This window comes from Coturnix japonica, chromosome 9 (genome assembly GCF_054131305.1).
Source record: "Coturnix japonica strain WE chromosome 9, WE-NBRP24, whole genome shotgun sequence".
Classification (NCBI taxonomy): domain Eukaryota; kingdom Metazoa; phylum Chordata; class Aves; order Galliformes; family Phasianidae; genus Coturnix; species Coturnix japonica.
In genome coordinates this window covers 2501-14955 of record NC_140671.1, presented here as the reverse complement: position 1 = coordinate 14955, position 12455 = coordinate 2501, and the positions used below count along the sequence as shown (strand labels likewise).

Below are 12455 nucleotides of genomic sequence, written 5' to 3'. Positions count from 1 at the left end.
TCAACCCTGTGCTATGGCTGCAGGGAAAGAAAACTTCACTGTGTGCCTCTACTTTCCCTCATGGCTCACAGCAATGGGAAACCACATTTCCCGAGTGTCCCAGAATGCAACTTTGCAGACGGGCTGCTGGGTGCCAGTGGAGGGATGGGGGTCAAACATCCACGTGTACACTCGCTGTATGATGACGCTGCAGAACGAGCCCGGGGCTGCTCAGTGCACCCTACGGCGACCTGGAGTTGTCCAGGGCGCTCAGTGAGCCGACTAGTGCGGCTCAGGCCATACTGGGGCGTGCCTGGAGCGCAGTAGGCTACGCTTTAAAGTTTCTGGTGAACCCTTAGAGTGCACTGAGGAACTCGGGGAATGTTGGGAGTGCTCTAGAGTCCACTTTAGTGTTCGTATAAGCCTCTAGGACACAGTGGAAAGCCTGTAGAATGCAGAAGGACGAGAGCAGACAGAGCATAGGGTGAGAGCAGACAGCCCACAGAGCAACACGGAGCGCAGGAATGAGATCTGGAAAGTTATCTCAGGAAAGTTTTAAACAGCAGTGCGCATGCGCCAGTTTACAGAACGGCAGAACGCATGCGCCAGATTTAAACGCCAGTGCGCAAGCGCCAGTTATAAAACGCCAGTACGCATGCGCCAGCATTAAAACGACAGTGAGCATGCGCTAGCTTTAGGACGGCAGTACGCACGCGCCAGTTTTTATGGCGCCAGTGCGCATGCGCCAGTTTTAGGACAACAGTACGCGTGACGACCTAAACCTGGCGCATGCGTACTGGCGCTTTAAAACTGGCGCATGCACACTGCCGTCCTAAACCTGGCGCATATCTCCTAACATCACCCCCAAAAGCACCCTGTTGTCACCCCTCCAAAAAAAACCCGGATTTGGCCCCAAAATACCAGGATTTGGCCCAACAATGGCGCCGCGTGCCCTTATAGGCTCCCTGTGGGGCTCTATGGGGCTCAGTGGGTCTCTATGGGGCGCCGGGTTCCCTCTGGCGCCTCCCCCATCTCCTCGTGACTCCCGTTGTAAATAAGCGGCCGGTTCCGCTTCCAACCGGGACCCCCGAAACCCCGCAGCCCCATGGAGGAAACACCGGAAACGGACAGCCGGAAACCGAAGCGTTATATCCCACAATGCACCTTGCCGGAAGTGACGCTAATGCACCTGATCAAAATGGCGACCGTCAATTGCCTCGTTATATCCCACAATACACCATACCGGAAGCGACGCTACTGCGCATGACCAAAATGGCGACCTTCAGATGCCTCCTTCTGCCGCGTTATATCCCACAATGCACCATACCGGAAGCGACGCTACTGCGCATGACCAAAATGGCGACCTCCATATGCCTCGTAATGCCGCGTTATATCCCACAATGCACCATACCGGAAGCGACGCTACTGCGCATGACCAAAATGGCGACCTCCAGATGCCTCGTTATGCCGCGTTATATCCCACAATGCACCATACCGGAAGCGACGCTACTGCGCATGACCAAAATGGCGACCTCCAGATGCCTCGTTATGCCGTGTTATATCCCACAATGCACCATACCGGAAGCGACGCTACTGCGCATGACCAAAATGGCGACCTCCAGATGCCTCGTTATGCCGCGTTATATCCCACAATGCACCATACCGGAAGCGACGCTACTGCGCATGACCAAAATGGCGACCTCCAGATGCCTCGTTATGCCGCGTTATATCCCACAATGCACCATACCGGAAGCGACGCTACTGCGCATGACCAAAATGGCGACCTCCGGATGCCTCGTTATGCCGCGTTATATCCCACAATGCACCATACCGGAAGCGACGCTACTGCGCATGACCAAAATGGCGACCTCCAGATGCCTCGTTATGCCGCGTTATATCCCACAATGCACCATACCGGAAGCGACGCTACTGCGCATGACCAAAATGGCGACCTCCAGATGCCTCGTTATGCCGCGTTATATCCCACAATGCATCATACCGGAAGCGACGCTACTGCGCATGACCAAAATGGCGACCTCCAGATGCCTCGTTATGCCGCGTTATATCCCACAATGCATCATACCGGAAGCGACGCTACTGCGCATGACCAAAATGGCGACCTCCAGATGCCTCGTTATGCCGCGTTATATCCCACAATGCATCATACCGGAAGCGACGCTACTGCGCATGACCAAAATGGCGACCTCCGGATGCCTCTTTATGCCGCGTTATATCCCACAATGCATCATACCGGAAGCAACGCTTCTGCGCATGATCAAAATGGCGACCTCCGGATGCCTCTTTATGCCGCGTTATATCCCACAATGCATCATACCGGAAGCGACGCTACTGCGCATGACCAAAATGGCGACCTCCAGATGCCTCGTTATGCCGCGTTATATCCCACAATGCACCATACCGGAAGCGACGCTACTGCGCATGACCAAAATGGCGACCTCCAGATGCCTCGTTATGCCGCGTTATATCCCACAATGCACCATACCGGAAGCGACGCTACTGCGCATGACCAAAATGGCGACCTCCAGATGCCTCGTTATGCCGCGTTATATCCCACAATGCATCATACCGGAAGCGACGCTACTGCGCATGACCAAAATGGCGACCTCCAGATGCCTCGTTATGCCGCGTTATATCCCACAATGCATCATACCGGAAGCGACGCTACTGCGCATGACCAAAATGGCGACCTCCGGATGCCTCTTTATGCCGCGTTATATCCCACAATGCATCATACCGGAAGCAACGCTTCTGCGCATGATCAAAATGGCGACCTCCGGATGCCTCTTTATGCCGCGTTATATCCCACAATGCATCATACCGGAAGCGACGCTTCTGCGCATGATCAAAATGGCGACCTCCAGATGCATCGTTATGCCGCGTTATATCCCACAATGCATCATACCGGAAAAGACGCTACTGCGCATGATCAACATGGCGACCTCTGGATGCCTCTTTATGCCGCGTTATATCCCATAATACAACATACCGGAAAAGACGCTACTGCGCATAACCAAAATGGAGACCTCCGGATGCCGCGTTATATCCCGCAATGCACTTTGCCGTAAGTGACGATGTTCCTCACTATGAAAATGGAGTCCGCGACGTGCCGGGACACTGTGGGGCTTTAAGGGGCACTGTGGGGCTCTATGGGGCTTCTATGGGGCTTCAATGGGGCGCTGTGTGTCTCTATGTGGCTGTGTGTGGCTGTGTGGGGCCACCGCTCTAACCTGTCCTTTCTTGGTTTTCTTCCGCTATACCCTTCTTTTCCTGGTTTTCTTGCGCTATACCCTGCTTTTCTTGGTTTTCTTCCACTTGTTGGAAATATCCTCAATAATTTTTGGTCAGGACGGTATCTCTGATAAAAGCAGTTTTTATTCGCGATTGCAATGGCGGGCGCCCTGATGGCAGAAGCGCACCTATGGACAGGATGTTACAGTTTTTATACCTTTTCTCCCATATGTTTTCCCCTCCCCCCTCCCCTTTGGTTGGGTATTAGAGTTTACAATTTTACCCGAGGTTTGCATTTGTTAATTACATTCTGAAATTTGTTAGTTCACTTGCTATCTTGTCAGTCGCCATCCTGCTGTTTCTGTTTCCAAGATGTCTCGGTACTCTTATCGTATTGATATGTTGATTCCCTTCAAAGCTTCTTCCATTCTGTCCTAGAGACCTTTGTTAAACAAAGAGGGGGGGGGGGGGGGGGGGGGTGTCTTCAGGGTTAGAGCAGAAGAAAAAGAAGAAAAGTAGGGTTAGAGTGGAAAAAAAAAAACCAAGAGCGGTTAGAGCAGAAGAAAACCAAGAAAAGCAGTTTTAGGGAGGAAGAAAACCAAGAAAAGCAGGGTTAGAGCAATTCCCCTCTCTATGCTCCTCCTTAACATAAACTATAAATCTGTAAGTACCCTTTGCCTTAGTGAGGCCCCCTTTCCCTTTATGTAGCTAAGTGTTCCCTTTTCATCTACTATGGGGTCCTTTTTCACTATTCAGTCTGTCATCTACTGATCGTCACCTTCCAACATGGTTCCTTGTGTAACTCCATTGATACCTCCACATCTACATACAGCTTCATTGGCAAACATCAGCTCATTGTCCCCCCTCCATTGGCAGCTCAACATCCCCCCCCAAACATTTCTGCCCCCCATCAGCTCAGCATTATTCCAGTATCAGAGCCAGAACTCACCTCCTGTAGTGCTCTTCTAGGCCGAGCAATGTGATGGCGGAGAAGCCAAGTCCTGCAGCTCCATCCAGCAGCTCTTGGTCCAAGGCAGCAACAGAGCAGAAGAGCTTCTTCATGTGAGTAGATGTGACCACAACGAGGAGCTCCAGCAAATACCTGCTGCCTCCCAGTGCCAACCCTTATATGAGCACCAGGAGGGGGCGGAGCCAGCCCTGCAGCCAATCGGATGCATTGCCTGCACTTGGGCTGTACTGCTGTGTCCCCGCCCCATCATGGCTTCTAACCATTATTATATCTCTATTTCTATTATATCACCCTGATTATATAATAATATCATTGCCCCCATCACCCCCCATCATTCCAATGTCCCCCATAACCCCCCATCTTCCCAACGTCCCCCCAGCATCAACCCCAGAGCGGTGCCCACAGTGTCACCCCATTGTGACACTGAGATCTGCACCCCTGTGTCCATATACTGTGCTGTCGTTTCTTCTCTATCCATAATCCTCCCCTTTAGGAACAGGTAGATATAATTATTAACCTGTTATTGCTTTATTTTTGGCTTCGTTCTTGATTGGAGCTGTTATGTAACATCCTGATTGGGCACCTGCTGAGGGGAGGGGCCAACCCCATGGGCACAGGTGGGGGCCGTTGAGGGGTGGATTGTGATTGGTTGGAGCCTGGCTCCTCCCCTCCTTGATTGGTATTTAAGGGCTGGGAAGGGCAGGGGGCAGCATCAGTTCCTGCTCAGTGCTCCTATGGGAGCATTGGGGGTAGTGGATTCTCCTTCCTGCTGCTTTTGAGCTCTGGATACCATATGGGATGCAACTCTGCTTGGAGATCCTTTTCTTTGGGGTATAAGGTGAGTGTCTGGCTTTGCTATGGGGTAAGGAATTTCTTCTTTGTTACTGTTCTGATGTCTTCTCCTTTTGGTTGCTTATGGATGTGTATGAGAAGGAGCCGAATTCTGGCACCTGCTTCTTTTGGATGGAGGGCTCAACCCTCAGAATAGGGTGGGTGATCCCTTCTTTCTATTTGGGGTTGGAAGGAGGAGGATGGAACGGGTCCCTTTGGGATGCTCCATCCCTAGAGGTGTTTGAGGCTGTGGGACCCCGGTGTGGTGGTTGGGTAATGTCCCCATAGCAGGGGGGTTGAATGGAGATGGTCGTGATGGTCTTCAGTGCTGATCATCATTTGAATCTATGTTCATATATTGCAAAGTATCAGCCCCAATGTTGGATGCTATGGGACGCTGTTCATCATCATCTCCATCTGGATTTGGAGCCATTGGCTGCTGCTCTCTGGACTCACTTCTACAGCCAGTTCTTCATCCATCTCATCATCTTCCCATCCAGTTGGTGTCTTCATCACTTGGACATGAGGATGGTGTGGGGTCCTGCATCAGAGGCCTTGTTGAAGTCTAAGTAGATGATATCAGCAGGTCTTCCTTCATCTACTGATGTATCAGTGCCATCATAGAAGTCTATGAGGTCAGTCAAGGAGCATTTGCCCTTGGTGAGGCTGTGTTGGTTCTCCATCATCACCTCCTGCCTTCCATGAGCCCTGGGTCCTTCTATGAGGATCTCCATCATCACCTCCTGCCTTCCTTGAGCCCTGGGTCCTTCTATGAGGATCTCCATCATCACCTCCTGCCTTCCATGAGCCCTGGGTCCTTCTACGAGGATCTCCATCATCACCTCCTGCTTTCCGTGAGCCCTGGGTCCTTCTATGAGGATCTGCGTCATCACCTCCTGCCTTCCGTGAGCCCTGGGTCCTTCTATGAGGATCTCCATCATCACCTCCTGCTTCAATGAGCCCTGGGTCCTTCTATGAGGATCTCCATCATCACCTCCTGCTTCAATGAGCCCTGGGTCCTTCTATGAGGATCTCCATCATCACCTCCTGCTTCAATGAGCCCTGGGTCCTTCTATGAGGATCTCCATCATCACCTCCTGCTTCAATGAGCCCTGGGTCCTTCTATGAGGATCTCCATCATCACCTCCTGCCTTCCATGAGCCCTGGGTCCTTCTATGAGGATCTCCATCATCACCTCCTGCCTTCCATGAGCCCTGGGTCCTTCTATGAGGATCTGCTTTGTGGTCATTCCCAGCACAGCAGTGGGACCGACGGCTCAGCCGTTCCTGGGCTCATCCCTTCTACCTTCCTACAAAGGAGCGCCATGTTGGCCGTGTTTCTGCTCACCGGACTGCACCCCATTGTCACCACTTCTCAGTCTGCGATGCATCTCATCTGGACTCATAGACTGTTTGATTTCAAGACCTTGGTTGGTCTTGCACTGGGTTGTTGACCTTATAAGGTCCAATGGGGTCTTATGTGGGGCCCTATTGGTTCCAATGGGGTCTCATGGGGCCCTATTGGTTCCAACATCCCTCCCTACCAAACCCAAGGTGAGTGCTGTGTCTATGAGCTGCCCTGTAGATGTGGGCAGTGCCTTCATTGTTGTGTTGTGTCCAACAGGTTCCAGCAGAGCACAGAGATGTGCGGCTCCTGTTGAGAGCAGCGAGGAACAGAAACCTGCATTGCCTGGACCCAGCTTTGCTGATGGTAACTCTCAGCCCAGCAGGTAAGGGCAGCACACACAATTGCTTTTTATCTGTTCCATACTGAAATTGAAGGTAATGTTCCATTATTATAATGATAATATCTGCTCTCATCCTTCTGCATTCTCTTTTCCTCTGTTCTCTGCTGTTTCTCCAGCATTTCCTGCAGTGTTTCCTTTGTTCTCACTTTATGTTCTGTTCATTCTATGGGCCTTGTTCTTCATTTTGGTGCTTCATTCCCTTCAGCCTTTCATTCCATGTTGGAGTTCCAAGCAGTTTCCTCTGCCTCCTTGCCCCCCATCTTGATGTTTCTTGTAGTGCCCTTTTGGGCCTTGCCCCCATCTTGATGTTTCTTGTAGTGCCCTTTTGGGCCTTGCTCTCCATCTTGATGTTTCTTGTAGTGCCCTTTTGGGCCTTGCCATCCATCTTGGTGTTCGCTGCAGTTTTCTCTTCAGCTTTGCCCTCCATCTTGATGTTCCTTGCAGTGTTCTTCTGGGCCTTGTCCTCATCTTGATGTTCTGCGTGATGTTCCCTTGGGCCTTGCCCTCCATCTTGATGTTTCAGCAGTTCTGTTTTGGGCCTTGCCCTCTGTTTTGCAGTTCCATGCAGTGTTCTTTTAGATCTTGCCCTAAACCTTGATGTTGTATGTGCCCTTTTGGGCCTTGCTCTCCATCTTGCTGTTCCTTTAATGCCCTTTTGGGCCTTGTTCTCCATCTTGCTGTTCCCTGCCATGTTCTCTTGGGCCGTGCCCTCCTTTTTGTTGTTCCTGCAGTGTTCTTTTGGTGTTTCCATTTGGCCTCCTACGCTGCCTTCCCTTTGCCCTCTGTTCTTGGTGTTTCATACCACTCTCCTTGCTGTGGCTTTCCCTTGTGCTTTCCCTTGGCTGTTCTCTTACTGCTGCCCTTGCCTTACTGTTGGTGTTTGCTTTGCTTTTCTTTTGTTGGGGCTTTCTGTGCTTGTTCTGCTGCCTTTGCCTTTGGCTCTATGGGGTTTGCTGGGAGGCAGCATTCATGGTAATCTTGACCTTAAGGGAACTTTATGGGATAATTGCAGGAACTTTATGGCCTTAATGGGAAATTTAGTGATAATTGCAGTTTTCTGTAGAGTATCTGTAAATCTAACCCTTTGTTTTTAAGTAACCTTCATTCTAATCATAGTGCAAAATACCATTTTAAAGTAACTGCACCTTTAACCTTAGAAATAGCATTACTTCTATTTCTAATAGTATTTATTCCATCCCTAATAGCATGGATTCTATCCTACTGATGAGAGTAGCATGGAACAGAAACCTGCATTGCCTGGAATGCTCCAGACCCAGCTTTGCTGATGGTAACTCTCAGCCCAGCAGGTAAGGGCAGCACACACAATTGCTTTTTACTTGTTCCATACTGAGACTGAAGGTAACGTTCCATTATTATAATGATAATGTCTGCTCTCGTCCTTCTGCATTCTCTTTTCCTCTGTTCTCTGCTGTTTCTCCAGCATTTCCTGCAGTGTTTCCTTTGTTCTCACTTTATGTTCTGTTCATTCTATGGGCCTTGTTCTTCATTTTGGTGCTTCATTCCCTTCAACCTTTCATTCCATGTTGGAGTTCCAAGCAGTTTCCTCTGCCGCCTTGCCCTCCATTTTGATGATCTTCCCAATGTTCTATTGGGCCTTGCCCCCCATCTTGATGTTTCTTGTAGTGCCCTTTTGGGCCTTGCCCCCCATCTTGATGTTTCTTGTAGTGCCCTTTTAGGCCTAGCCATTCATCTTGGTGTTTGCTGCAGTTTTCTCTTCAGCTTTGCCCTCCATCTTGATGTTCCTTGCAGTGTTCTTTTGGGCCTTGTCCTCATCTTGATGTTCTATGTGATGTTCACTTTGGCCTTGCCATCCATCTTGATGTTTTACATGATCTTTTTTTGGCCCTTGCCCTCCATCTTGATGTTTCAGCAGTTCTGTTTTGGGCCTTGCCCTCTGTTTTGCAGTTCCATGCAGTGTTCTTTTAGGCCTTGCCCTACATCTTGATGTTGTATGTGCCCTTTTGGGCCTTGCTCTCCATCTTGATGTTCCCTGCAGTGTTCTTTATGGCCTTGCTCTATTTTGCAGTTCCATGCAGCATTCTTTTGGGCCTTGCCCTCTGTTTCATTGTTCCCTTTGTTGTTGTCTTGGTGTTCCACGCTGTTTTGCCTTTGGCCTTTGTTCTTGGTGTTTCCTATAATGGTCTGTTTGCTGTTGCTTTTGCTTTGGCTTTCCCTTGGCTTTCCTTATTGCTTTTGTCCTTGTCTTACCCTTGGCTGCTTGCTTTGCTTTTCTGTTGCAGTGTATTTCTGTGGTTGTTCTGCTTGTCTTTGGGATTTGCTGTGAGGTTTTGTTTGTGTTAATCTTGATCTGTTCCCCTGGCTTAATGCGGGTTGTAGTGATAAAGTCTGTAACCTGTATTTGTTAATGGAACCGATATTTACCTAATATTTACCCAATACTAAAGGTGTCTGTTATGATAAATGCAGTCATAAAAGTGATGCTCAGTGATTTATGTGAAAGTCACTTTAATTATGATCGTAGTGTGGGATACAATTGTTTAAACTTACTGCAAATCTAGACTTAAAAGTAGCATTAATTATATCCATAATAGCATTAATTATATCTTTAATAGCATTAATTCTAGCCCAGTGCCTTCATTGTCATGTTGTGTCCAACAGGTTCCAGCAGAGCACAGAGATGTGCGGCTCCTGATGAGAGCAGCGAGGAACAGAAACCTGCATTGCCTGGACCAGCTTTGCTGATGGTAACTCTCAGCCCAGCAGGTAAGGGCAGCACATAGCAATTGGTTTTTACTTGTTATGTACTGAGATGTGAGGTTAGTGTTTTTGACTTCATTTTTGCACTCCGTGGTGTCCTATGGGCTGTCTGTGCTTGTCCTACTGTGTTGTCTTTGTGTTTGGTCTTTGCTGTTGCTCAGTTGTTTCTTGCAGTGTTTTCCTTGTCCTCCATTTTGGCGTTCCTTGCATTGTTCTCTTAGGCCTTGCCCTCCATTTTGGTATCTTGCATCATTCTTTTGGGCTTTGCCATCCATTTAGGCATCCATTGCATCATTCTTTTGGACTTTGCCGTCCATTTAGGCATCCATTGCATCATTCTTTTGGACTTTGCTGTCCATTTAGGCATCCATTGCATCATTCTTTTGGACTTTGCCGTCCATTTAGGCATCCATTGCATCATTCTTTTGGGCTTTCAGTCCATTTTGCCATTCCTTTTCTTGTTCTCTTGGGCTTTGCCCTCCTTTTCAGTGTTCCCTGCATCCTTTTGTAGGCCCTTGCCCAATATTTTGATATTCTCTTGGGTGCTTTCTTCCATTTTGCAGTTGCCTGCATCATTTTGTTGCGCCTTTATGTCCCTATTCCTGTTCTCTGCAGAGTTTTGTGTTGTATTATGTTCTGTTTTGATGTTTTTTGTGCTGCTCTTTTGGGCCTTGCTGTTCATTTTGGCATTGTCTGTGTTCTTCTTTTGTACTTTTAGCTCCATTTTGGTGTTTATTGTAGCAAATTTTTGGGCCTTGCCCACTATTTTACATTTTCATGTCCCACTTGCTATAGCCCATTGATCTAACTATCTGCTTTTCTTCCTTAGGGCCCTTATATTCCCTGGCTGATGGATGTTCCCCTGTGATGCAGCACTCCATGCTGCCATGCAGGCGTTTAATAAAGCTTTGGGGGGCTGACGATCCATCACAACACCACATCAGCTACATATTAGTCAATTAACCTCCATTTAATTGGAATTAGCTTTTGAGTTAAGTTCTGTTAATCAAATTGGTTTAAGGTTTGCGTTCAGTTAACCTTACCCAAATTGGTTTTAGATTTGACATCACACTTCAACAAATTGGTTTTAGCTTAGTAATCTATTAACTTCACCCACACTGGGTTTTGTTTTGTAATCATATCACTGCAACTAAATTGGTTTTTGCTTTGTTGTCAATTAATCTTAATGAAATTGGTTATAGCTTTTCAATTAATTTTTTTAACAAAATTGGCTTTAGCTTTCAATCAGTCATTGTTAATCAAATTGGCTTTAGTTTTGCCATTTTATTTTTAATTAAATTGACTTTAGTTTTCAATTTTTTAATGTTACTTAAATTGGTTGTAGCTTTACAACCATTTAAGTTTAATCTAATTGGCTGTAGCTTTGCAATCTATCTACCTTAATTGAATTGGCTTTAGCTTTGCATTCAATTGATCTTAACCCAATTGGCTTTAACTTTGCTATTATTTAACCTTAACCAAATTGACTTTAGTTTTCTCATTTTTTAATGTTACTTAAATTGGTTGTAGCTTTACAACCATTTAAGTATAATCTAATTGGCTGTAGCTTTGCAGTCTATCTTAATTGAATTGGCTTTCGCTTTACAATCATTTAATCCTAAACTAATTGGCTTTAGCTTTGCAATCATTAAGTTTTAAACTAATTGGCTTTAACTTTGCTATTATTTAACCTTAACCAAATTGGTTTAAGGTTTGATTTCAATTAATATCAGCCAAATTGGCTTTATTTATCCTTGCTTACGGGGCTGGGCTAGCCCACTTTTTTCTATCAGGGCTAACCCAGCCCCGTAACCAACATTTACGGCCTGAGGGAGCCGAGTTGCTTCCCGGCCACTCTTTGACTCGTGCCCATTTGCGGCCACTCTTTGACTTGCGCCCATTTGCGGCCATTATAAGATTTACGCTGATTTCAGTGTGTGCAATTATTTTTTGTCAACCAAATTGGCTTTTGTATTGGACTCAATTAATTTCAACCCAAATTGGCTTTAGCTTTGCATTCAATTATTGTCAACCAAATTGGATTTTGCTTTGGAATCTAATTATCTAATTCAGATTGGCTTAAGTTTTGCAATCAATTAATCTCAGCTAAATTGGCTTTAGGTTTAAAATTAATTTATGTCAACTAAATTGGCTTCAAATTAACTCAAATTAACTCAAATTAACTCAAATTAACTCAAATTAACTCAATTTAATTGGCTTTATTTTTCAAATCAAATTATTTTAGCCAAATTGGCTTTATTTATCCTTGCTTACGGGGCTGGGCTAGCCCATTTTTTTTCTATCAGGGCTAACCCAGCCCCGTAACCTACATTTACGGCCTGAGGGAGCCGAGTTGCTTCCCGGCCACTCTTTGACTCGTGCCCATTTGCGGCCACTCTTTGACTTGTGCCCATTTGCGGCCATTATGAGAGTTACGCTGATTTCAGCGCTGTGCTGCCATTTTGAATGTGCCACATTGGCTTTAGCTTTGCAGTCAATTATTGTTAATCAAATTGGCTTTAATACTGAGTCCATTCATGTTTGTGTTATTGATTTCAATTTTGCCTTGCTGTGTATATAATGTGCTGATGCTGTAATTGTACCTTGTGCCATGCAATGTACTGTGTATTTGGATGCTGCGTCTGTCAACTGCGCTGTGCCCTGTTCTCAACATGTAGATGCTGTGCCTGTAACCTGGGATGGACAATTTGCTGTGTATATGGATGTTGTACATGTAAAATGTATTGTGCAATGTGCTCTATGTGTTGATGTGATGGTTGAACATTGTGCTGTGCCATGTTCTCAATGTATCAGTGCTGTGCCTGTCAATGGTGTTGTGCTCTGTATTGACTGTGCTGATGTTTGTACTCAATACTGGGATCTTGTGAGTTGTATCTTGTGCTATTTGTACTGTATATTTGGATGTTGTGCCATGTACTG

At 46.8% G+C, this 12455-nt stretch overlaps 1 protein-coding gene and 1 long non-coding RNA gene across 9 annotated transcripts in view; one reads left to right on the top strand and one right to left on the bottom strand.

Annotated features, from left to right (window-relative positions):
- The first annotated feature begins 1347 nt into the window (after positions 1-1347).
- The window catches only part of LOC146759628 (uncharacterized), an 11233-nt gene continuing 125 nt past the window's right edge, over positions 1348-12455 (top strand). Inside the window, exons 1-7 of one of the 8 annotated variants that reach the window (XM_085555429.1) lie at positions 1348-3061; positions 4198-4290; positions 5396-6582; positions 6653-6758; positions 7982-8083; positions 9417-9521; positions 10345-11477. In XM_085555429.1, the coding sequence (XP_085411555.1) occupies positions 1350-3061; positions 4198-4290; positions 5396-5555 (1965 nt within the window). In that variant the 5' untranslated portion in view covers positions 1348-1349 and the 3' untranslated portion in view covers positions 5556-6582; positions 6653-6758; positions 7982-8083; positions 9417-9521; positions 10345-11477. Of the gene's footprint in view, positions 3062-4197; positions 4291-5131; positions 5188-5395; positions 6583-6652; positions 6759-7981; positions 8084-9416; positions 9522-10344 lie in introns of those variants that run through there. The other 7 variants (XM_085555431.1, XM_085555434.1, XM_085555435.1 and 4 more) reach the window with 7 other exon arrangements.
- On the bottom strand, positions 3355-4316 carry LOC146759629 (uncharacterized). The gene is made up of 2 exons (XR_014949019.1): positions 4178-4316; positions 3355-3670 (listed from the first exon to the last, which is right to left on the bottom strand). It is a non-coding gene; the product is annotated as an uncharacterized LOC146759629 (long non-coding RNA).